The sequence below is a fragment of the Mizuhopecten yessoensis genome, unplaced genomic scaffold (assembly GCF_002113885.1).
Source record: "Mizuhopecten yessoensis strain PY_sf001 unplaced genomic scaffold, ASM211388v2 scaffold11143, whole genome shotgun sequence".
In the NCBI taxonomy this organism is placed as follows: Eukaryota; Metazoa; Mollusca; class Bivalvia; order Pectinida; family Pectinidae; genus Mizuhopecten; species Mizuhopecten yessoensis.
The window spans coordinates 646,028-673,062 of NW_018408901.1; the positions used below are offsets into that span (position 1 = coordinate 646,028).

The 27,035-nt window shown below is 34.4% G+C and overlaps 1 protein-coding gene across 4 annotated transcripts in view; it reads left to right on the top strand.

Annotated features, from left to right (window-relative positions):
• The first annotated feature begins 406 nt into the window (after positions 1 to 406).
• LOC110466730 (protein inturned-like) overlaps positions 407 to 27,035 on the top strand; it is a 31,424-nt gene continuing 4,795 nt past the window's right edge. Inside the window, exons 1-15 of one of the 4 annotated variants that reach the window (XM_021523449.1) lie at positions 407 to 423; positions 9,761 to 10,045; positions 15,139 to 15,788; positions 16,551 to 16,636; positions 17,204 to 17,413; positions 17,740 to 17,858; positions 18,394 to 18,483; positions 19,171 to 19,432; positions 20,782 to 20,835; positions 21,337 to 21,399; positions 22,025 to 22,249; positions 24,076 to 24,125; positions 24,762 to 24,863; positions 25,504 to 25,586; positions 26,431 to 26,540. In XM_021523449.1, coding sequence (XP_021379124.1) covers positions 9,966 to 10,045; positions 15,139 to 15,788; positions 16,551 to 16,636; positions 17,204 to 17,413; positions 17,740 to 17,858; positions 18,394 to 18,483; positions 19,171 to 19,432; positions 20,782 to 20,835; positions 21,337 to 21,399; positions 22,025 to 22,249; positions 24,076 to 24,125; positions 24,762 to 24,863; positions 25,504 to 25,586; positions 26,431 to 26,540 — 2,184 coding nt within the window. In that variant the 5' untranslated portion in view covers positions 407 to 423; positions 9,761 to 9,965. Of the gene's footprint in view, positions 424 to 4,345; positions 4,526 to 6,421; positions 7,077 to 9,760; positions 10,046 to 13,866; positions 13,932 to 15,138; positions 15,789 to 16,550; positions 16,637 to 17,203; positions 17,414 to 17,739; positions 17,859 to 18,393; positions 18,484 to 19,170; positions 19,433 to 20,781; positions 20,836 to 21,336; positions 21,400 to 22,024; positions 22,250 to 24,075; positions 24,126 to 24,761; positions 24,864 to 25,503; positions 25,587 to 26,430; positions 26,541 to 27,035 lie in introns of those variants that run through there. The other 3 variants (XM_021523448.1, XM_021523447.1, XM_021523450.1) reach the window with 3 other exon arrangements.

Sequence of the window (27,035 nt, forward strand, 5' to 3'; positions counted from 1 at the left end):
CGAACATTTCTACACGCGAGAATTTTCACTTCAATAGTATGTCAAAGAAGTAATAAAAACAATATTATCTATTTCCTTTGAGCGTTATTTTAAATAACACGGAGAGTAGCATGCCTTGATCAACGACATCCTAGCTTAACCACACTTCATCACGTCACCGTATACATGTACTTAAATAACCTAAATTATCACAATACGTGTGGGAAAGAAAACAGAAAAACATCTGTATAATCTTAAGAATTATAATGAAAGTTTACTTTTTGCTAGGTATCCAAGCGAATGTGAAGGTTCTAAAGAAGTAGAATAATTAATCCTGCCTGAGATATAAAGGAACTTTAATCTAGCATGATGGTCGAGAGGTGTCGTATCGCGGGAATAACAATGTCCTTATCGGTTTCCTGTCGTTTCTCCACATGGTTTCAGGTAATGTCAATAGGTCTTCAAACAAAACAGTATGATGTCTACTTCGGTTTAGATAAAACTGCTTTAAAATCGGTATCAAAGGGATTTTGTGTAACAGAAACATGTTGGACAATGTTTGTAATTTATTATGTGTGTCTGACTGTCATGGGGGTTTATGTTGAACCCTAGATCACTGCATTAACATTCCACAAACACGTGTAATGCACATTTGGTGCATTCGTTTGCAACATCGCTGATATCCCTTATAAGGTGGGTAGAATTGTATACATTTTGAGTATTATATTTTATAATAATAATCACTGGGATAACTGTATACATGCTAATTTGTTCCGACATAGACAGTGTGCAATACAAATGAAACTCCAGAATGATATTATGGCACAACTCGAATTACCATATCTGGCAGATTTTAAAGGTGGATAATAATTTTGACATTTCTTTTCTTCATAATATTAATGGCTTAAGACAAGCATGATTCGTTATAACGCTATTGTATGTGTTGAGACTCTATAGCATTGATAATGTCCCACTGCAGAGTAGACTTTTCGTAAAGACTGTAACCTCGTCTATTTATTTCAATTTAAAAAAGCTATACCAGGCAGCTCGAGATTAGTCGGTTAGGGCGAAAGTACAACAATCTGGAGTACATAGTTCGAATCCCATTCTATGCCTGCTAAATATTTACACTCATACCACTATTGTTGTTTCTAATTGGTTAACTTCACCTGATTTTTTTTTTTATAAAAGTCTCGCAAGGTTAGTTTTATTTTCATATACGATTTATCGAAGCAATATTAATGCCGGAAATAGTTTCCAATGCGTACTTACAGATTTTCGAAGTGGTACGGGTGTTCTTAACGTTGCCAGAGAACCATATCGGTAATGTTACATTACTTGCAATAATCGGGGTACCGCGAAAATCAAGAAACGACCAATGTCCCGAATATTATCCTAACTACAGTATTGTAATTCACGACAGATAATGTCTGTAAAGTTAGGCAAAAATTAAATAGAACGAGAGAAAGATTTTTTGCAGTGAAATGGACAACAATGTTTTAGTTGTTCATAATTAATGCATTTTGAAATCGACTCATATGACTGTGATTAATATAATATGGCATGTGATATAGGATCTATAATCTGACGGTAAAAATGTCATTAAAACGTTTCGTTATTGAATTAATTCAATACTTGTTTTATATTTTAGAAATGAAAAATAGGCGTGAGTACTGTAATAACTAAAGAATGTTTACCAAACAATGTGTACATTGTATTTCAAATCCAGCGACAGCACTTGGATATCATATATTACGTGAAGAAGTGACAAGGAAACCCAGTCTAGATTTGTATACGGATGTCTGAGGATGTGTTAAGAAATCTATATGAGGTATTTGTCTATGTACACTGTCAATATAGATTCTGGCAAGCTTTCATGCCGACATTGTCAGTAAGAAATATGACACTTAACGAAGAATTCATACCCAATATTTTGTAAACAGATGGGGTTTTGTTTCTACAAACAATATTAAACATATCATAGCGTCAATAAACATTGCATGTCATTTATGTGCTTTTCATATAAGAACTTAACGACATTGTTACATTTCATACCTGTATTAACATTGAAAAACGATGTTCAATCCTTATATTTACATTCTTAATATTTATTTCTTATTGACCCAAAAAAAAAGATCTGCCCTCATGTCTTCGATATTGAAGTATCTGTGTCGTCAGCACAAACAAGATTCCTGGAACAGCTTAATGTCACCAAAATGCTTGTCTCGTGTTTATCGAGGCGGGGACAAAATGACACTTATCGAATTGCGTTCATAGCGCTATAAACGCAATTTCTCCTTGTAATGTGTATAGAGGACCTTGCAGTGAACATGAAAATATATATCTATAAACAGTTATGTGATATTTAACTTTCGGTAGCATTGTATTTCTTTTTATTCTATAAACAGCAACAGCTAAGGTTGTATGGAGGCTGTATCCTAACGATGAGCCACTCAAGAGTCACTATAGAGTGTCATCTCACTGAAACGCCACATCCTGGACACGAAAGCCAAACACTCTATGTTGTCAAATTATACTGACACCAGATAAACAAGGTGATTCCCTGGGAAGAAGAGCCAGAATAGAGCGTATGCGAGAAAAAAGAAGCGATAGATGTGTAGAGTGTTGCAAAGCAGATCAATTTTGGTTTTCTGCAATGGTCCTTAGCTATAGGCACAAACGAAAATTTCTGATCTGCAGAGAGGCCAACATTTGTCGCCTCGAATGTTCTTATCTTCGTGTTAAACATATTGAAGTTTATCACTTATGATATGCAATGACTACGGTCATAACATATTTGTGTCGCCTATAACAAGTGTATGGTATAAAATTCCAATTATGATGCCACACGTGGTTTAATAGGTCGGGCATAGTTAGGACAATAGACGTGACGTCATAGATTTCAAGATTACGTCGCTGAAATGTTGGCAAAATTGTGGTGAATATTTATATACATATGTATTTATTCCTCTCGAGTTTCAGTTTCCTCACTCTAACGACTTTATTTCTGAAACAAATTTTGATTATTTTGTGATTACGTTTGAGAATGTCTACACCTCGGATTTGTTTGCATTGCAGAATATCAAAGTCAAGGCTTATATCTATATTCCTATATTTTGTATTTGTATAAAATATTATTCAACTAGTTCATTATCGTCAGGCTAGTGATTTTTTTCCCCAATAGATTTTGACAAAACTTGATTTAAAGGTCAAGTATGAAAATTCTTTGAAGCAATTAGTGTTTCAGAGTGCCAAAATCAAGGTACTATTTCTATAATTCTGTCAGTCGATTCAGCGTCATATATATTAAGTGAATTTATTGTAAAAAAAAAAGAACTTTGAACAAAAGTACAATAGGAAAATACCTCATATAAAACTGTGTTCATGGTTCCGAGGTCAAGGCCAATGTCATCGTTGCTATTTATAGTAAGTTTTCACCGATTCAGTGTCATCACTCTAGCAAGTTTGTTTCTTAATCAATTTTGGTATACTTTCGCAATTCTATTCAATGACTTAATGTCAAAGTGGATTGAGGTTGGTTTGGTTTTATTTCGTTTAAAGTCCTATTAACAGCTACGGTCCTTTGCCCAGTGAGTAAGGAGAAAGAAAAAGTACTCTACTAAATATCAAAAACGATAATACATTGACTGATGTGTATTTCAGGGTGCAAAGGTTAATGTTATTTTTAGAAAACGACACTTATTTCATGCGGTATCAAAGAATTATAGTTAGTTTCATCCACGCTGAAATAGAAAAATAATAAGACCGTTTGAAAGATCTCATATGAAATGAAATCTCTTTGAAAACTAAATGGGCTTGTGCATTTGTTACGCATTGAAAACGGATATTTCTTATAAAAATGTTTGGTTTTTTTCTGGTAGTTATCATGTTAAATTACCACAAGCAGACATCATAACAGAAGCATATCACTGGAGTGCCAACATGCATTTAATATCATTCTAATTGAATAAAACATGTTTAAAATAAAATTAGTCTAATTAGTTACCTAATGGATTGCCGTTAGCACTAAGGGGTACATGTTAATCCATTATAGTGTTATAATTAATCTCAAGTATTCTTAAAATCGAACTTCATTTTCAATTATTTATCAAGTAAATCCCTTTTAATATGCTTTTAATCCTGATCGGTATGTTGGTTTTAACGTGACTACCACCCATGCTTTCGCTTTGTGTTGTTGAAATGTGTCATGTCCTTAATGCACATTTGACGTGAATTTACTTGTCGTTTTATGACAGGGGCGTCACTCCAGGTAAGAGTCCATTTATCCGGGCATGCTCCCCTCTCACAGGTCGGGTAACCGACCGGTCGTAATTGCCACTAGAACGCAGGTTAGGGAATAACAGACCGAAATGATCCATCGACTTGTCAGGGAAAGTCGTGGATCAATAGGGATTTGTAAATGGGGCTTACATAGACAAGGGAGTTAATTAAGCATCTCTCGCGATCACCTGCAGAAATAATAAGCACGTTGTGTCTGATAGCAGGTATAATGATTGTCGTCGTTTGTCGCTCGTCAAGGGCTTCGGTGAGTGTGTGTGTCTCATTAAAAACCTTGGATAGCCACTTGACATAAGGGGAACAGTTTTCTCGAGAGCAATTCATAACTATAAAAATGTACTTTTCTTGATTTGTTATATTGTACACGAAGTTCATAAACAGAATGTAAATACATGTGACTTGACTGGATTTAGTGATTATTTAAACGCGTATTTACCAACTTATAAAGGTAGGTTTTTTCAATAGAATTACATGTATATACTATTCCAAAATTCAACACAACAGAAATTTTACATCTTATTTACTAGTTATACATTCATTTGAGATAAGTGTGCCATTATTTTCTATATTATATTAACAAAAATATAATTTTCAGTTCAGATTTATTTTTCTTCTATAATATAATAAACAATGTTTTCATAATAATACCAAAATATACATGTCGAATAACTTAGTTACAATCGAGTCAGTTTTAAAACCATTAACATTTTATTTATGTAGTTACTCAGTGTCATTCTTGTCAAGATGATTAATCATTTTTTATTTTACAATTATAAAAAATGCACACATTGTAATTGAGTTCAGATTATTTTTCCTTTTGTCATAATGTCATGTTAATCAAATGGTTGAGTAAATGCACACGACCCGTTCTGTTAAGCTTATATATAATATATCATTAGTGGTGCAACATGTGTCGCCGGAAACACTAACCATTCCGGAACACCTGCTTCCACACGTGTGCAGGTCATGATGTGTCTCCCTTTTGTTTTGGTATTTCTTTTGTTCTGCTTTAATGTCTTCATGCACAATTCATGTTCGGATTTTGCCCTTGTGTGTTGCAGTTGTGATCTAGGTTATATCTTATTTATTTTCTATCTATTCATTCATTCATTCAATTTCATTCATTTATTTGTTTCTTGTTTTGATCTCATTTCACATAATGAGGCAGAGTGTTATCGGTTATTTAATTAAAAACAAAATGTAATATTGTGCAATTATGAAATTCAAGAAATTTCTCATCAAACAGATACTAAAAACATATATTTAATTAAATAGATCTTTTTCTAGATAATAACTAAATAAAATTGAAAATCGAAGATAATATCTCACAAAGCTATTTAAGCTTGACTATAAAGGAACATGTTTATTTAATTTAATACTTAAATATTTAAACTACTTAACATAGTTCAAATGTCTGGTACACTGCCAAATTTCAAAACTTTTATTTTTATCGGCTGTAGTGTATCTCAATCGATCTATATATGTTGCCATTTCCGTCGGCTATGTATAAAATTGGAAAATAATTAAACAAAAATAAGCTTAGAGAGAAAGTAAATATCTTCAGCTTAATGGACTGAACTGTGGTAGTGGTACTCAGGTGTTGCCTAATAGTTGTGTGTATACCGTGTTGTTTTGCCCAGCGGAAGGATAACAACTTTATAAGGATTATACAACACTTATGCATCATCGGTTCGTAGAACGAATTCGGCCAGAGTATTGTCAGGTCCTGAGGATAATTGATATGAATTGATTTTCCAAACGATCTCTTCAATTTTTTTTACAAAATATTATCAGTGATTTCAGCGAAATTATTTATGAAAATTGAACGTTTTGAGACTGATATATTTTGTGGAATTATTATGAAAATAATCCCAAAGATTAGTTTACGTTGCAGTTACGTTAAGCTGAAGTAAGCTTTGGCCAGGTGTGCATTTTGTAGATTCGTATCTATATCGCCTTGTGTACATATATTTACCTACAAAATACCCCCTTCGTGTAATATGGGCAGGCCAGGGCTGGACCTCAATCAGACATACTGTACATGTATGAAATATCCCATCATCCGCTTAATGTGTTGATTACATGTTTCGCTACCTGTCCGTTTAAATATTCCTCTGGTAGTATTTTGTATTATGATAAACGCTTTAGTGCTTACTCCCCCAAACTCGCCGTTTCGTATATAAACTAAACACATGACAAATTGTATTAGCATTTTATCCACCAGTCAACTGTTAATACTAGTCGATAAATGAGTTCAGTCGGTCGACTATACAATACACAGGCATATAAGGAAAGTGTTTAGTTTTTCTTAAGTATCAAGATATGTGAAATAATTACAGGATTAGGGCGATCATATTGCTAATAGTTTAAAAGCTATCGTGGGGGCTGTTTATGAAAATGGACTTAAGTTTCAATAATAATGCTATTGTTTAATTTGACCACCTCAAATATACCTAGGTATGCACTGCGCTGCCAAACGATAGATATGGATATTTAAATTTACCTGACACCCAGATTAGCCTAAGTGTTCGCTTGATAATGCCAATAATGAATGTACTTGTGACCGTATTCTGTTGTACACAACTCGTAGTCGTCAACTCGGACGCCGAAGTCAATTAATTCGGACACTGAATGGACACTAGAACGGACTTATCTTGACCAAGCTTCCTCGTACTAGTTGTGATATAACTTTAATGTGCTGTTTTCAGTCTGTGATAAAGTGCTACAGTGCAGAACATACAACTTTGTTAATTATGTAAATTGTGTTTTAACTGTTACGAGAGGACGACTTTGCCAAGGTAAGTTCACTAAAAAATACCTTTATTGATATTCAAATACTTTAACTTGATGATTTAATTAAATTTTGATGTTTCAATTAAATATCCCAATAGGTGTCGGATGATAATTAAAACCAGTCCTCAATGAGGTGTTAAGTCATTTTTATAATGAATTATATTTGTAATGATGAGATTTGTTAAGATGAATACGCATTAAGTGATAATTAGTGTATAGCGTTAATTGTAGAATTATTTTATAGGTTATTTAAACATTTATCTATGATATAGTTCACAATATGGAAAGCCATTAAATTCAAAGGTTCGTACATCTATATGATTTAGTTTAACATGATAGATAGGTAGATATGCTAAATCGATAAATTATGTTAAAAAAAAGTAAGACCTTAATTTAATAAAAATAATTTCAAAAATATATCCCCGACCAAGATATAATTTTTAGACTTTCCTTCGGGGTAACTGCAGAACATGGGATATTGTTTGAAATTTACATATTTTGGTTAGAATCGTATGACTACCCACACCGAATGACTCGCCAGTAGCCCCCCGGGGGTAGGGGNGGGGGGGGGGGAGAGAGATATCGAAGAGGGAGAACTTGCAAAAAATATCCATTAGTTCATACCCTGAATGGTACAAGTGAATTTAATCACACATGTGTGCCGTCCTACCGTTCTCGGTCAAAATATTCCGTCTTTGTTTTCATCTTTGTTTATTCACATTCTATTTACAAATACCCTGACAGGGGGTGACACGGGAGGAGGGAGTGGGTACGTCTTGTAAGTAGACATTGTCACCAGCCTTTGTTGAACACTACAGCCAATATATGAAGTACTTGTTTCCGTAGGGTACATCTAATTTGCTTAGTAAGGAGCTGTGAATTTGTCAAACATTGTCGGAGACGCATTAATGTCAGTTTAACTGAAATGACGGCGCGAAAAGCAAACAAAGATGTTCATTTCTAATTTTGTGGAGTTCTCATGTTACGAGTTTTATGTGCTGTGTATTAAGATGTTTCAAACAGTTTTCAGAGCTCGACCACCCCTCGCTAATAACATTTTGGTTACATTAGAATTATGTCTTCTCTTTCTGCGACACAAGCCCAGTTGCGTATTACGTTTCACCTATGTATATATCAGCTGTCTGATGGATTCGTAAACGTGCATTTACATACGAAGCAATCTCGTGTGTCTTTTTAAATGTAGCGTTTGGCAGGAATATTATGGTTTAGCTCTGTTGAACTCTTTATATCGAATTTCGCTATATTTTGGTGTAAGGCAAAGAATTGTGTCTGCTTGATTTATTTCAGTACATCATGATCTTGAGTAAATCACTTTGCCTTGTAATGTATTTCATTTGAGGATTGTGACTTTTTTATTACTTTTTTTCGATTCTGGAATAATGAGATACATAAATAAACATTATATAAAAAAAATAAAAAAACACTAGATGATTATAGACGCCATGTAGCTGTAAAAATAATCAAAATTTTCTAGATAAAAAGATATCCGGGATGTGTAAACAAATTAACAAGCAGACATTATGAATTGCCCCAAAAGATACCTACTAATTACGTATTTTTTGGACCGGATGTTTTCAATACAAGGACATAAATACTGTTATTAATTGTAAAAAAAAAAATGGAAGTGGTGTATAGGGTTGCAATCTGTTTTATGTGTCATGTCATTAAAGTACTTAAGATTAACTTACGCTTGTATATCAAAATATTGTAAAACAATCTGACTAAATTTCAATAATTAACTATGTTCCGCTACAACGCACCACAGTGCAAGATCTGACGACACAGCATCAGGAATCTCGATCTGGTACAGGTTTGATAAATGTATAACTTTATTTATTTTACAATAATTATGAAACAAGTTACTAGTGTGCAACTTATATTAATCACTCTCGTTGGCCCGGATGTTAGCGTAGAAAACCCACATGGTCGGGCAGGTGACCCCATACCTGTTCACGTCCGATCGGTGAATCGAACTCTTGCCGCCTTGGTGAAATACAAGAGCGCTATCCACTGCACCATCTAACTACCCAAAGGTTTCATTAAAACGCCCTCAAAATAAGGGGTGTTGGAGACACATGAGCATGCATACATAAGCATACAGGTATTGCATGTATCAGATCTTAGAACATGATCCCTGTCACCGTACGGTCAAAACCAACAATATTGTGTTGACCTGAACCAGAAATCTAAAGAAAGAAAGAAAGAAAATAATGAAAAAAAGGAAGAGCGAAAAATGAAAATGGAAAACAAAAGACAAAGGGAAACAAAACAAGAACAAAATACAACAACAAACAAAAACAATATTAAAACAAACAAACAAACAACAACAACAACAAGAAATAAACAAATGAAGCAAAATAGAACCAAGAAAGGAGTTTCTCGGCAACTCCGTTACCGTACCTGTATTACATTTATGTATGTATGAACGTGTGATGGTACAGTTCTTGTAACTGAAACCGCGGTGTGTTGATCCAGAGGTGTCATCTCTCTGTCTTAAACAGACCTCACACATTTAAAGTAAATGTTGACTTTAAGTAAATATCCGGAAGAAGTCACTTATTTGAATTTCCAGTGCCGTACGTACATGAAGCTGTGCTGTATTTTTTTCACCTAGAATTACATGTGTACAGTGCTTAAGCTTCATCAGCTTAATCAATTTTATTTTCAGAAGTTGCCATACTGAATTTGAGATTACGAACAAACGACTGCAATGTATCGCCCCCAAGCGTACATTCTGCTGCTGCGGTAGGGATGGAAGCGCTGTGACGTCCAGTATATTAAAAGGTGGATTTTTGATACCTTGTGATCGGATAACCCAGAACCAGGGAAATTCTACTCCGAAAATCCGATGGTGGTAGTAACAGCTGTCTACAATGTTTGGACTACGGATTCCGATATCAAAGGCATCCATCGGGAACGACTTTGACAGCGTGCAGACGATTCTTTCAAACAGGTAAGGAGATATCGTTAAAGAGTTGCATACACTGTATTTAGTTTTCATCATTTCTTTATTCACGTTTGTATAAAAATATACCGAGTTTCCCTGATGAAATTCATTCGACTATGCAATACATGGTGAACACTAGGGAACAGGTAAATTTTAAATCAGCGATGTATTTTCAAATCAACAAAGCTGAAAACAAAATATGCATATTCCAGGAATCAAAATAACTAACTTCAGACAGTATAATTACGTATTGTTAAATTACTGCAGCTTTACGGCTGGATGTTGGACTCAGTGGTATTGATAATACATGATTGTAAAAATGAAATATGAATAGTTTATATTTTTATAAATAATGAACATGAAAACAAAATAATCATGTATTAGTATTCAAAATGATAACCCTAATGAGCCACACAGTAAAGACAAAATCACTCATGTTTGAGTTTTTTTGTTTTTTTTTAAAGAATTTGAATTTGATAAGTTTACAAAGGTTACCATTCCACCGAGAAAGTTTGACAGAACTGGATCTACAGGGAAATTACTACGTGTAATTGCTACTATCGATGCCACATTCCAAGACAGCAATTCAAACTATTAAATTTTCCAAACAAAAACTTGTTTTATCGGGAAATGTGTACAAAAACGTACATATGAAGCTAGATTTTGTTATGGGGAAACATGTATAAAATGGATATATGGAGTTCGCAAAAAATATTAAGCTTCGAATGATACCCGTTGTTTTAATGGTAGATACGGAAACCCCTTCTTAATCTCATAGGGATCTGGAAATAAACACGCATTGGTACTTTCTGAGATATATCAGTGAAGCGGGATACTAAATTAGACGTCATATCAACACCAAAAGCTCTGATGGAAAAGGAGCATCTTTTTGTTTTCGATCTGTCACATAGCAAGGAAATGTTGTTTTTTCTAGTGCAGCCATGTTAGCAAATAAAAAGATGAGTGCTGGTCAAACGAACTGCAAAGGAATAATATTATGGTGCCTTAGTGCCCAGGGCCCGTATTCATGAAACCATTCTCATGCTCAAGCATGGATTTTGTGCTCAAAGCGACTTTCTTGTAACTCACTTAAGTCATGCCAAACGATCAAAAGGTCAAATGTTAACACTGAAAGCAGAATTTGGCTCCAAGTCTCTTCAACTTTTTTCCAAATCATTGACGAAATAAGATTTTATTATTAATTTATAAATGGAACAAGAAATACGGCTTGAGCACGAAATCTAAGCTTGCTCTCTTTGGTAAATCCTCCGCAAAGGGGGACGGTTTTCATTTTCCCATCGTGAACATCCCTTTCCCCGATAGCAACATCATTGTTACTCCAACTATAGTTTTTTCGAAGCTGATTCGACGTAGTTTGATGAATATTAATGGCTGCTCGATATGCATATTGGTATTTGCATATGCTTTGTGTTTCCGTTGTCTCTTTCTCCAGTTCCAGAACTTTACTTGAATTTGACCTATATTACATAGCGGAAAGCGCATCCCATCAGGAGTACCAGGTCTTATTCTCCTTGTACTTTTGAAGAGTCGCCGTAAAAATCATTATTTTGTTAATATTTTGCCATTGTTTCATTCGATGTTGAGTTTGAAGAACGTTGTTTTTTATGTATATATTTCGGTATTCTCTTGCTTTCTATAAAACGAATATGAGAAAAACTGTCAATTTATTTAACGTGAATATTATTGATTGCCGTTTTGGAGACTAAAATGCTCTGTCTAATGGCGGGATGCACTTGGAATGCTCTATCAGAAATTCGAACCATGAACCGCCGACCTACAGTGTATGCTTATGAATTAAACATACTTTACCATGAGCGGAAATTTATCTCCGATATCCGAACCCCTGCTATAGTTTAAGTGTTGTTGATATACCCGTACCAATATACATACAGCCCAACCCTTAACAGTTAGTCGATAAGACGTCGAAAACTTCAAGAAAGTGAATTTAGTATAGCGAGTATAATCAATAGACGTTTATCATTACTTACGGGCTTAGAGGTCAGCCCTGATATATACATATCATTGGTAATCTATGTACTTAGCGAGATAGCATATCACGTCAAACAATGTCAGAACCATCTTTTGAAGTTTTATTTACCGTGAATACCAAACTTGCGATGATATTGTAAATAAGGCCCCGTGTTTACTTTAATAGAGCGCTGGATAAAGTTACGATAGTCGGTTTTGTACAATCACGATCGGCTAGTAAACCATGAGAGTACGTATATGTAGTTTTGACAAGGATAGACATTCTAGAATCCAAGCATAACAAATTGAATTCATGAATGATATGTTTTTTTCTTTTGAAATTGATCCACATGTTAGAAATATGCATTACTTTCCACTTTCCCTTTGAAATTGCGTACATGAACAGATGTTTATTTTAAATAAAATTGCAGTAAAACGAAATTTGCATTTCAGTTAATATTGAAATGTACGTGCTATCATGTTACAGTACATGTTTAATGTATACATCTGTTTTTATCGATATTATTTCATATTAAGATGTCTTAATGTTTAACATGCTACCTTACTGTGATATGTGTACATCCCTGCCAAAATATTTCCACACTAAATAACCATGTACATTATCGTTTAATGAATCACGAAGTGGGTTTGCTCAATACACGAATATCAGCAATTACTTGGGTAATTTAGATTTTTTCGATAAATCTAATTAAAAATAACAAACAAATGTGTTATCACCTATACAAATGCAAAAGGTAGCATATAGCCTTAATTTTGGTGATTAAAATACATTTAATTACTACTTGTATATCATGTCCATTTGGGTTCTATCAAAGTTTTAAATGCTGTAATATATTTTGTTATATTTAGTTTCTATTTGTAAATTTATCTATAGCAATACTTTTCTATCATTGAAAAAGTCAGGCAGAGATGACTACAAATAATACTATGGCCTAAATTCAGTTTCAAATTGATTTTTTAGGGAAACAAAAAGTATAAACAACATGTATGTAAAATGAATCAAAAAAATCCTCGATAGATGACACGCTGAAAGACCCATACATTTAGAATGACTAAACTACACTTATTACTTTTGCGTTTGATTAAATCAAATGACTGGTTCATGTTCAAAACTACATGATTTAAACAGCTGCCTAGACAGTCGAAGCATTATAAGCTTAACGAAAAATCGAAACATTTTGATCTCGGATATTTGAAAATTGAAATAAAAAAGAAATTGATATCTTGGATCACTTAACTTGTAAAAAGACCAGTAACATGGAATCTGGTGTAAGATTTTTAAAAGGATAAGCGAAATTTAGTATCGGGTATTTTAGATAACACGTTGGTTAAGACAACCAGGCTTTGTAAGTCAGGGTTATAGTGTTTACAAAAGATATCAGACAGAATGCCTGTCAATGCCTGAAGTTTCCTGTACAGATCACTATAAGGTTGTCAACTACCGTTTTGTGCTGTCTTTCTCTGGAGATTATACTAATGATCTACTGAGTATTTTGTTACAACAGCTTGTGTTTTCCTCTCGGAGATTATCCGGGATTACCACACATTTTTGTAGGCGTGTGGCCCCAGTAAAGTGCAGTATATATATACAAATTACTGTGTTATGCCACGGATTTAGATAACTAATCTAAGTCCGTGGTTATGCAGGCACTCTGATATATATGTTGTTTATATTCATCACTCATTTTTTTTTATAATATTTCAACTATATCAGTTGATTGAAATTAAAAATATTTCTTAAATAATATTTCTACGTGTTTTCTTGATCGTTTGGAAAGTATTTTAAATATCCGTATTATATCCGCTTTCCTTGTTACAATCAGCTGAAAGCGGAAGTAGAAGTTGAAAGTGAAAGTTGAAAATGGCGGTGATCTAGCAACAGGTACACGAAGACAGTCCCTGACGAAGATGATCATCGATGTTTTTGCTCGAGAAAATATTTCTTACTTAGGTCTAATTCATGATATTTTTCTACACTAAGCTAAATACACATAGGATAACATATATCGCTAGTTGTTTGCTACATGGACAACTTGAATCAGTTTGACAACTGTGACATGTTATGATAGAACACGGACTTAGATAATAATCTAATTCCGTGGATACAATCATAAACGATACTATAATTTCGTCTGACAATATTTCACTGCTCTTATGACGTTTCTAAATTTCTTTTTATTATTCACACAGTAAAATTGAAGAACAAATACATATCTGCTACTGTATCTACCTGGTTTTTTTTTATAGTTTTCCCCTTCATTCTACAAACGCCAGTTAAATTCAGTCCGTCATAAAAATAGTAATATCTTTCAGCTGTATTCCTCTTCTGACATTGAAAACGATTTAAATTGGCGAGCACCCTATAGAAGAAGACGTCTTCAAATCTTTGTAAAGTGGGTCCAAGGGAAGAGGGTAGGAGATATTTAATTCTTAAATTGTTTTTTCCCTGTAGATTTTGAGATGCAACGATTCTGAATTTATGTTTGGGGGGAAAAATTACATCAATCTACATTTTTTTTAGCTATGATATTTAACAGAATAAACGGAATGGTTTTCTGCTGAAGTTGACCTGCAACTTATGTTTGTAAAAGGCCCATGTACATGTCTGTGTTTAAAGGTACTTGTAGCCCGATCGAGTTTTCTCTGGCGCAAACACCAGACATTCACTCAACTTCAAATCTGGGTATTTTCCTTTTTCTAACTGAAAATAAAACTGTTCAAAGCTCACTGGGAATGCAGAAAAATTAAAAGTTAAACCAGTCAATTCCCCAGAATAGCTGGATTATACAGTTAAAACCTGTCTAATGGGACACAAGGCATTAATCAGATAAGAGAGTTTTTCAGAATACACAGGTTTTTATTTTGTCGTTTTCATTAGATGTGGGATTACAGCATTATGTTGTATTAGATGGGATGTTGGAATACTCAGGTCGGATAAGTCAAGTTTCTCTATTGCAGTTACCCAACACAGTGGTGGTAATATATTGTACAGCCCTTGAACAATGTATCAAATATCATTTTCACCCTAATCACAATACATATATGTCATAATATGTAAACTGATTGATCTTAATCTTTCTGAATTGCAGTGTTTACAAAAATGCGTCATCATTTTGGACATCTCGAGCTAACAGCAAAGGTCATGTTGTATACTTAGAGGTCAGTCCGGAAGCTGGACAGCTGAAAAAGTCATCTAGTGGACAGATTTGTGTGTGTGGAGCAGCCCACAATGGATTTTCCACTGACGATACAGGCTACGGGACAGATACGGAGATGGACAACCTATCTCGGCTAACTCAAAAATATGATGATCCTCCATTCTCTACCTCAACTTTATCTTCAGAAAGTGTTCAACATAGAAACAGTAGCAGAAAATCAACCAAACACAAACAGAATTTGAAAGAAAATTATCATTTATTCAGAAATGGTTTGACACATGAACCAGATCTAGTGTGTACTTGTTCAATAGAAGATAATTGTGATGCCCTGGATTTCTTCAATATGGAAAATATAAGAGAAATTAATTTGAAGTTAAATCTGCAGAATTCTAAATTGATATCAGTGGATAAGTCGAGGAAGGTTGGCCATGTTGGTAGGGCTTTGTGCAAAGGTTTGCTGGGAATAGTTCCAGGCCATTTTCAGTCCGGTGCTAAAAGAGGAAAAGAAAATGGTATGCGACTTTGTGTTCGAGGATTTGTGCGGGATGGACCTGCATCAAAAAAATCTAACATTCATATAGGTAAGTATCAAAAAGATTGCCTGTCCTGCATGGTTGACCATTAGATCTAGAGTGTGTGGTAGCATTTCAGTCCTTGTGTATTAATATACATGTAGTGTATTTACTCTAGTAATTCAAAGGTACGTGGGTGTAAGGCCAACAAAGCAGCAAATGTGTGTTTCTGCTTTTAGACTTAGAATAATTACAGTAGTGTATGTATGAAGTTACTAGGTGGAAATATTTTTACCCAGATGGTAAACTCCAATTTAGTATGGAAACAGTATTTTTAGACTTTGACAGGGCATATTTAACGTTTGTGGAAAAAAAAAACTACCCATAGGTAGTCACTTAAATCTAGGGTATGTAGTTAGGGAAGGCAAACATACAAAGTAGTTATTCTTCTGGCCCATTCAGAAAGTTATATCTTTCAGAATATTTTCACATATGGGATGTCTAGTAGACTTTCTGATTGCAAAAGTGTCTTTTCATTTGGTAAATGAGCACTATACATGTTCATAACAAATTCTAGATGGATCACAGACTTTGCAGAAACGTAGGTGGTTGTTTTGTATTATTAGTCTTTTCAAAATCATAAAATATTCAGACTAGGAGATTTTAACTCATTCACCCCTGAAATTTCATAATGTCCTATTCCAACCTTTGAATTGTAGAGCTCAAAGGTTGTATATGAATAAACCAGTACTTGTTTTGTAGTGTACAAAATCTGGATTTCATTTAGAAGCAATTGCAATATGATTTACACATTCTATGTTGGTATTGAAGGAGACTGCCTGCGTCTGGTTAACGGGCGAGAGGTCACCTGGGACAATATTGACGACGTGTTCACCAGCATCATAGACAGCAAGCAGGTAATGATAATAGAGTCTGTCATACGGAGGTATGTGGCACATGGATATTCTATCTGAGGGCGTAGCAATTGGGTCCAAACTGAGGTTATCATAGCTGTCAACCCTCCATCATTAGGAGGGAGACTCACTAATTTTAACAAAAAAATATCAATTTCCCTCGAAACTCCCTCATTCAAGGCCATACTCACACAAAATCTACATCCTGTGGTCATTATGATTTGTCTGCTTGCAAAGGTGTGTCGACCATTTAATTTGATCATAAATGCCATACAAAAACAGTTCAATGCCATATATTTATGCGTTCGCCACCTTTCACTTTTTTTAAAGCTTACAAATTATGTTTAAAGTATAAAATCCAGGCCTTATCGACAGTCTAAAAAAATTTGTTCAATATCTGGAACAGTATACTGTGGCATGCTGATTGGCTAAGAGTAGTGTCTCGTGATGCATGTCATTTAAAGTCCCATCAATGACACAGCTTTCAAGTAGATTATCTAGTGACAATGCCATGCAAATGTAAATATATATAATAAGCTTCTATATTTGCATTGTGTTGTCACATTTCAGGTGCGGATTGTGTTACAAGATGTGTCCAGGTCGGCCACTGTTCCAGTCCTGGTTAAGGAGAAAGTGTCGACAGACGAGGAATCTCTAGTCAGACTTGTAACCGGGATCTGCTTTGATGATGCAGAACCAACTGAACCAGGGGAGATAACCCAATACTCAATTGTCTACCTCGACACAGAAAAACTCAAATCTGAGGAAAATGTCTGTGATGTAAGTTCATTATTTTTGTAATATTTTGAAGCTGAATAAGTTTTCTAAAGTCTGTTTGCTTTAAGGTTGATCTATAAAAAAACATGTTCTGTTCTCACGGTCAATTTGGCATTATTTAACACAAATTTGCTCTGGAGCATTTATTTTGCAATACATGTACAATATTAAAATCAGATTTTAGCATCTGGATATCCAAGTTACTCTTTGGTCTCTTAGTTATTTTTATTCTATTTTTGTGAGTATAAAGTTGATTTATTGATTATTTATTTGTAAACTTTCTGTGACTCCAAGAATCAAGTTAAACAGTTTTGTTCTTTTTTCAACAGGAAGATGTTCTGTACCGATACCCAGCAGACAAAGATCACGACCTGCTGCAAAAGTTACGAGGATGTTTTGTCACCATCCATCAACTTTTATTGGATATCTCAGAATCAACTGTCAAAAAGTAAAAGGATACTTCATGCATTATATACTATTCCGCTTTTTGAGCAATGGCACTTAATATTTACTCAAGAGAGTTCCAAAGTATTTTGGAAAAAGAAAAATTGAAAGAGAAAAGAATTTTAGAAATTAATTTGATTTAAATTCTTGTGATTTGTGAAAAAGTTTCACTTTGTACAAAAAGTATGACAAAATAGATTTAGAAACATGGAAACAAGAAACTTGAAGTATCTATCTCTTAAATTTTCTTTTAAGTCCATCTCTTTGACCTCCTCTAATGACGATTAAAAAACTGAAATAAAAACTCAAATCAAACATATAAAAAATGTTGTATTTTAAAAAATTGGTAATAAAATAGATAAAAGACACATGCCCAATATGAGATTCATTAAATCAGAGTCAAATGCATGTTTTTAGTGAAATAGGAACATGTACATCATTGAGTATAGTGATTTTCAGTTTTACTTTGAACCCCCCTCCCCCAACCCCTGAATTAATGTCTTTAAAACACACTTACCGAGGTATATATGATTTTTCAGAACCACCATCCAGCATGAAGGGGAGACAATCCACGTCAGTTACCACACAGAGGAAAATGGCCTATTGCTTGTTATGTATCCAGCAAAAAAGTAAGTTCCATGTACAGATGGAGCTTCATGTCACAAAAGTTGTGAGCAGGTTGTATGTTAGTATACACTGTACTTTAATCAACAGGTACTGCAACCAAACAGTGAGTAAACGACTTGTAAAAATACATCTGGAATAATGAAAACAGACACATACAAATAGTTGTGATAAAGGTAATGAGTTGAAAGAAATATACTCTAAAACATTTATCACAATGTGGATCTTTTGTGTTATTGATGTTATATATTATATATTATATAAATATTAATGCAAAAATATTTGTATGCAATATATATATAGATTGTATATATATTTGTATTACTTAGAAATAAATCAAATAATGTCTGTGTGATCGGCACAATGAGCATAAGTAAACAAGCTAGAAGACAGTTACTAGTGTTTTCACCCATTGATGGGTTCAACATAAAGAGGGAAAACTGCTTGAAACTCTATTTTCCACTTTTTTTTTCAATTTTCATAATTCATAATATTATAAATTTCAAAATCATTCAACAGTAGCAAAATAAGGATAACAGAAGCAGTATGTATTGATAAGTTTCAAATTAAAATACACTGACATACTTGGAAAAAATCTTATCGTGTCGATAAGATTTTTTCCAAGTATGTCTGTGTATTTTAATTTTTATGATTATTACAATTTTTTTATTATTCTTTTTTGGTCTTTGCAGAGTTATTCCAGCAATACTACCCCCTCTAGTAGAAGACATCGTACGGGTTCTGCGTGTCCAGTATGGGTCCGTCACTGAGGCCTTTTCTTCCACTGACCACGTCCAGGAGCTGGACAGTTTTTTCTGCCTGTTCCATCACAGTCTTGGAGTGTGTACGCTGCAATCCAACACACTCCCCAACCACTCATTGGGACTTGGTGCTACAAAATGTCTCAGCTGTTTCAACAATGTGCAATATTTACCTCTCTACACTAGTTTTAAGGTAAGTTTGTATCTTAAGATATTGTTATTATTATCTCCAACTTAGACCACTTGAATTCCTTTTCTATAGCTACATGTATTTAAGTATAATTTCTGGTTGAAATCAAATTATCACCTAAATGAAAACCCAATCCCAAATAACAAAGTGAATACAATGTAGTTTTGATAGTCTAGTCATATTTGTTTCCAGCAAAAGTGGTTTGATATTGAGGCTGATGAATTATACAGACAATTTTAATAGTGCATTGTATATACCGGTAAGAAAAAAGTCAAATAGTCCTCTTAGACACTGGCTATCTAGTGGGACAACCTGATTAGTGATGACTGGACGGTGGGACAACCTGATTAGTGATGACTGGACGTAGGGACAACCTGATTAGTGATGACTGGACGGTGGGACAACCAAATTAGTGATGACTTGACAGTGGGACAACCTGATTAGTGATGACTGGACGGTGGGACAACCTGATTAGTGATGACAGGACGGTCGGACAACCTGATTAGTGATGACTGGATGGTGGGACAACCTGATTAGTGATGACTGGACGGTGGGACAGCTAAATTAGTGATTGCTGGATTGACAAGGAAGGGGGACAACCATATAAGTGGTGGCTTGAAAGCTTGACAACCAGAATGGCATTTCAGATAATAGAACATGTTACATAGATTAGTCAGTGCATCTACCTGGTAACTATACCTTAGTCTATGGGTTATTTCCCCTGAACCAGATCATATCACTGGTGCTAGAAAGGGAGCAGAAATGCAAACTTTAGCTGCTACATCCCACTCCCACCTCTCCCCCTATCCCACCCACCCTATTTCAACCCTCAAAGACGTAGACCATTATGTCAAAAATTCATAAAACTGTTTGCAAACTCAAACAAAGATTCTGAGATCTGGCGCAACAGCTAATGATTCAATAGAGAAAGAACATTTCATAAACTGGTAGCTTGGCTTTAAATGTTCTTTATATTCTTGTTGCCAATGTGATTTTTTCAAGTTACAAGAAAGAGGATCAGAACATACAGTTTGAGCATGAGAACATTTTTCATCAAATAACTACTAGTGCACAAATGTGCGATTTGGTACACAAGTGGTTGATCAGTATTACGGAATAAAAAAATCTGGAAGGTTTGTATGGGATAAGGAACACTGTATATAAAAAAAAATCACCATATTAATTAAGATTATGATTAATTTTACAATTCGTGTTACACAGTAGTACAGTGATTTAAAGAAAAAGGTTCAAATAATTATTATTTCAGGAAATTGGATATTGAACAGAAAACATTAGATGAATTACTTGCATTTCAATGGATGTATTCTGTAATATTGTTTAAACTTTTTCAGGACAAAATAGAAAAAATAGTGAATAGCTTTGAAGCTGCCGATTTCTTTGATATGGTGAGTACATTACACATATTTACGAATGTCTGCAGTTATGTTATATTATAATATACATTTGATAGATTTAGGCAAAACAAAATATATATATTTCAGGTACCCTGACCGACCTTAGTTTTTACCTCAGACTCTAACAATTCTATCACACCCTAATGCACTTAAAGGTCCCATTTGAACGTTCTTAAAATATAAATCCCATATAATTATTTAAATGACCTAAAAATATAATGAAAAATGAATACAGTTGGTCTGAGTAACTATGATTTTTGTTATTTCTTATATTAGCCCCCTCAAAAATAAAAAATATAAATCCCTATACCTTATATAAGAGTTTATTGCTTGTTCCCAAAGTTTGATTTCTATTTTATCTCCGACTCATTTGCGCTTAAGTAACAAACTTTTGATATGAAGCGGAGAAATTAGAGATTAAATTTTGAGTGTGTTTCTTTATTTTAAATCTGAATTTATAGAAGTCGGGAATGTGATGTTCTATTTTTTCAGTCTGACAGTTTCTATGGATGTAGGAGATCTTATACCATCTTAGGATCGTGTCTGTTTTACAAGGTATGTGGAAACTAGTTATCATGTTTTTTGATATTGTGATATTTTATTTATGGCTCCAAAAAAAACTTACAATTCTTTCTAGGCAGTTGATCTATCTAGACAGGTGTCTCTCTACACAGGTGAACTTTCTTAACAGTTGATCTATCTAGACAGGTGATTGCTCTAGACAGGTAATCTCTCTGCACAGGTTATCTCTCTTTGGACAAGTGATAATATTAGACTTTTTCATTCCTAGGGGTGTAGGATAGGGAAATTCCACCCGACAGGCTTTCAAATGGTTAAGTCCAAGGCTTTACTGAGTATTTTGCTAAATTTGAAAAACCTGAGGGTGAAAAATTAATCTCATTTTCTTACATGTATGGTAAATATATCGTAAAAGGTTTTAATTTCATTACATCCCCTTTTCCACACATTGCGGCACAGAGTTTTCCAAATTCGTGACATTACATCATTGTTGAGCCATTGTGATGTCACATCACATGAAATTGGATAGAAATCTCTTTCTAACCCCTTTCTAACCCTAGGCAGCTCTATCTTACACACACCACACAGACATGAGAGAAATGGTCTTTCTTTCATTAGAGTGGGGTCTGTACACAGGTTTCACCTTGTTGTTTTTTGTCAGGCCAAGTTACTGTGCAATCACCTACCGAAGAATGACCTCTGTGACCTTCATTTGTACCTACGGTACCACAACCTATTAAACCTGAGCAGCCGCGGAGGGATGGATCAACTTGTCATTTGGCGAGAGGTTCATCCGACACGTCAATGGTACGACCTCGGTGAAGAACAGATGTTTGGCTACTCAGAACCGGTCACGGCTCGTTGGTTCTGGCTCATCGTAGGCTACGTAAGTATCATAATCATTTCTGCAGCGTTGAAAGAGAAATATGTTGTTTTCACCATTGATTATGAAGGTGAATTCAATAGCAGGTTGAACTGTTTAAAATGTATCCTAAACTTCAAGTAAGTAATAAGTCTGTAAGGAAATGAAGAGTCCCATAACTTGCAGATATGTTTTCAATTGACATAAAGTTGTTATTACCTGGAACCTTAATAACTGTTAGGAGCTGTTAAAAATGTAGAATATTTATACATTAAGCTACGGACAAGTATTAAATAGGTGAAATTGAATGAGGTATAACTCTACACAAGAGAACGAACTTACAGTATAACCCTGCTAAATTGACCAAGTGGGGGCCAGATCAAAGGTAGAGGAATACATGGTATTACATGAATCAGAGGTTTGTCTGACATCATCATGTTTTGGTCGAGTGGGATGACAGACAGCACAACACAAATAATAATAAGATCATGATCAGAACCAAGCCAATGATTCGAGGAACAGGGTATTCGAGAAATGCAAATTGGAGTAAGTGGAGTTTCACTGTAAAAAGTCTTAAGGTAATAGGATTGTGTCACCATTTCTCAGTAGAATTTCTTCCAATTTTGTAGTTATATTGCGTTGAAGTAAAGAAAATTTTCTGCCACAAAAAAAATATAGGTTGTCAGAATTTAAAGGATTTGAAATGAAAATTTATGTAAAAAGGAGTGAGTTTTGAAAAAAAAATGAAAGACACAATTTTAGGCAAAATAATGTCAATAAAAATGATACTGACATAGATTAGTATTGAATTAATGTATATCAATTTAATAAATGCTGAAATTGTGTAAAATTAATTATCTATAAACGTTTAAAAATTGACATTTTATAATAAAACCATGTACATATAGTAATTGCATGTAAAGAGTTATCTTTCTTGAAAAACTTCACAGTAGTGAAATAGGTAACCAGTTTCCTGAAGTACAGAAAAATGGACACATGTGACTCATTGATAAAAAAAAAATGAATTAATGCCTGGATTGCTTTGAAATACTTTAATATTGAGAGAACACACTGTTCTGTCAATAATAAACATGCAATATTTATCAGTTTAATATCAAACATCAGAATATGCGGAAATTGTGATACTGTCTCCCTACATTGGATTTTCAACTAGGGATGCACTTCCTATTTCCGTTTATCAATACACTCCTATGACCTTAAGGGTTTACTCGATTGATTTTGATTGTGAGGCTGACACTTTTAAGGGATGAATGGATTTATTATTATCATCTTGATACTGAAACAGTTACTCGCGTAAAATCACAATACATGTAGATTGGATTTGATCTCCATAAATAAATGCAAGAGTAACCTCCCTTGAAACAAATGATTGGCTATGTCAGATGACTGTGACTAGGACTTTAAAATAAGTAGGAGGAAACTAATGACATTTCAATTTCAATTCCTCATGATTTGCTTAGAGTAAATTAAAACCTACCTGTATGTAGTAATTTATCGGAGAGTGTAAGGGGATCATAGTTTCAGCGATTTCAGCGGACGATCATGTAGAGCTTGTGCTTCCCAATTACATGTGATTGATAACAAAAAAAGCTTGTTTCTTTATCCTACCGTTTCCCTCCTTTCTCTAAAGGCTGGCAAGAAGGTTGCACATAAAATGTAAAATATAAAAAAAATAAAAAATGACCTTACCTCATTTTTATAAACCCTTGCCATTTTACAAACAAAAATGTGAAAAAAGAATGACATATTGGCAGTATCTAAATTTTATAGTGAGCTCATGATATTATTTTTTTTTCTTTTCTATTAATGTGTTTATCATCTTTTTACAGAAACATAGCCTGCTGTGTGTACTGTTGGAAGCAGGAGGATGCACAACAAAGTGAGTGAATCTAGAGTTACTTGTATCTCTAGTTTGTGGATTATTCTGCTAGTCCAAAGAAAATAATTAGTACCCTTCTACATTAGACTTTTTCCGATAAGTTAGGGTAGGGGGTTGACAAAAGACTAGGTAAACAGCAGGTCATTTCATGTTCTCACATTCCTTATCCCCATTGGATGTTGTCTGGTCATCTCTTCTTTTGAATTTCTATTACTCTTATGGCCAGACTAGAATTCCATTTAGGAACTCATCAACTGGGGTACGTAGAACTTAATTCACTGAACACATCACTAGGGGTCATTGACTCCTAGTCTTCCTTGTATGAAGAGTAGATTTAAATGCATCCATATGCTTGAATATTTTCCAAAATTAAAGCTGCAGTTCCAAAGATGCAAAAAATAATTATGTGGGGCCTTCCATCTCTTCATGATCAGGTGGATTTTGTTCTCCTCAAATTTAAGATTTCTGATCAGTTTGAAATATTAACTTAACCCTTTCACCACTGTAGACCATAATGGACTTATCCATATCAATGCATGGTAGAGTCTATTAAAGTTACATAGGGTGAAAGGGTTAACATTGATTCCACTGGTTGCATTTCACATTAACAAACGTTGATCTTGGATTGTCTTTCAGATTGCCCGCCATGTGTATGCCTGATCCATTCTACATAGACCAGTGCCGGGCTACACTGATGCAGATAGTCGCCCTTGGCTTGCCTGCCCACTGTGATACCAGGTAAATTTGTGGGAGATAAAATAATTATGCATGAATTTTATCAACCATATGCATCTTCACTTTTTTACAAACCTGGATTTGACAGCGCATGTATTGGTGCTATCCAGTCTGCAAATTAAAGATTGTATGGAATGAAAGATGTTTGAAAGATTTGTCTTATATAGTCTTTTATGATATCATACATTTGCATTATGTCTGTATAAGATTCAAACATCAGTTAGGTTAGTGCATCTGCCTAATTCTGGATTATCAGACAGATATTATTGAGTATGGATGGTCAGATGACGCAGTGGATAACACACTCTCCTTTCACCAAGACGGCCTGTTTCGATTCCCTGATCAGTCTTGAAAATATATTGGGATTACCTGTCCAAGCACATGGGTTTTCTCCAAGTGTGCTATGGTTTCCTTCTAAATTAAAACCATCTGTACGCTGCCATCCGTAACCAACAAGAAAGATTGAATAAGTTGCAATAAATTGTTTCTTGATTGTTGTAAAATAAATAAAGTTTATATTATTTTATAGTATGGAGGAAAAGTTGATTGTCACTCAAGTTTCTCACCCCTGTCTTAACAAATCTGTACATGGGAAGCATCTCAGTTACCTTTCATACAAACTTGAATTCTGATTTATTTTCAGTTACAGTAGTCCTGTTCAGACCATGATTTGTCCCATGAGGAACAACACTTTGTCACCCATCTCTCCCTCTAAGAACACTACAAGTAAGAGTCACGTTTTATACCCCCGTAAACGTCTGTCTGTCTGTCCATGAAAGATCCTTGTAAGTATAACTCCTCCTAAACAGTGTGATTTTTTTGCTCTTTTTTTTTTGTGTAACTTTACACAGTAAGTTCATCCTATGCAGATCTGCATGAAGAAAAGAATTGGCATTTTGACTATTTTCCTGGAGTTATGGCCCTTTAAATGTTATGGTCCAGACACCTTTTAAGTGCACCTCCTCCTAAACAGTGTCGGCTTTTTTGCTGCTCTTTTTGTGTACCTTTACACAGTGAAAATACATCCTATGCAGTAATTAGTGCAACTCCTCCTTGAAAGTTTGTTGGAATTTTTTGTAACTTGGCACAGTTAAAGTACATCTTATATATATATTAAATGTGCATGAAGAAAGGAATTTGTGATTTTGCTACCTCAGTAGTTTTCAAGGAGTAAAGGCCCTTAAAACCTCAGTTTCTGCTCCAGAAAGATTTGATAAACAATAGTGAGATTTTCTCTCTGAATTAGTGAGATTTTTAATTGCATATATCTTAGTAATATTTTGGAATTTTCAGTGAGTTGTGATAAAAATAGTGAGATTTTCTTTCTCATATCTTAGTAGTATTTTCAGTGAGATTTGATACAAAAGAATTTCTCTCAGAATTAGTGAGAAATAAGTGAGACTTTTCATTGCATTTATCTAAGTTTTATCTCATTTATGTTATTCTGGATAGCCTCAACTTACTTTGTTTGAACCAATAGGGGAGATTCATGGTCATTTTAACTATTATCATGACAAGAATTCAGTGTTACGTTTTTTCTTGTATATTTTACTGTGTGTACATTTACTAGGTGACTTTACCAGTTCCCTAAGGAGACAGACACACACTCTGACGAGGAAAGACTCGTTCCATTCGGACGGTTCATCTACTAGTAACTCTAGCGGAGGCAGTATTATGAAGGTAAACATTCATCTGAGTACTATTAACTCATTCACCCCTGAAATTTCATAATGAACTATTCCAGCCTTTGAATTGGAAGAGTTCAAATGCATCTTCAGGGGTGAATATGTTAGTAAAGTCTTATACCCAGTAGATTTATCTCCAACTGTTTGAAACAGTTTGTTAAAAGGAATAGGCCCTTCCACATAAGTGGCATTGATTAGCATATTTGCGGGAGCTGAAGCTCATTTTCAGGTGGATTTTGTTTATTGCCCATACCATTTTATGAGGAGAGGGGAGGGCAGGCACTTATAATGCTACCCATGTCTATCCTCCCGACCTGTATCTTTACTTTTGTCATGACTCTACCAATTTCAGTTTTTAACACATTTTTACCAAAGTTGTAAAGGTCAAGTACAAGAAGACCTTGGATGAGTTTGTATTTCAGGGTCCCAAGGTCAAAGCTAAGGTCACTGTTGCTATTGCTATGTCAATCACAGGGCTAATGGGGCATCA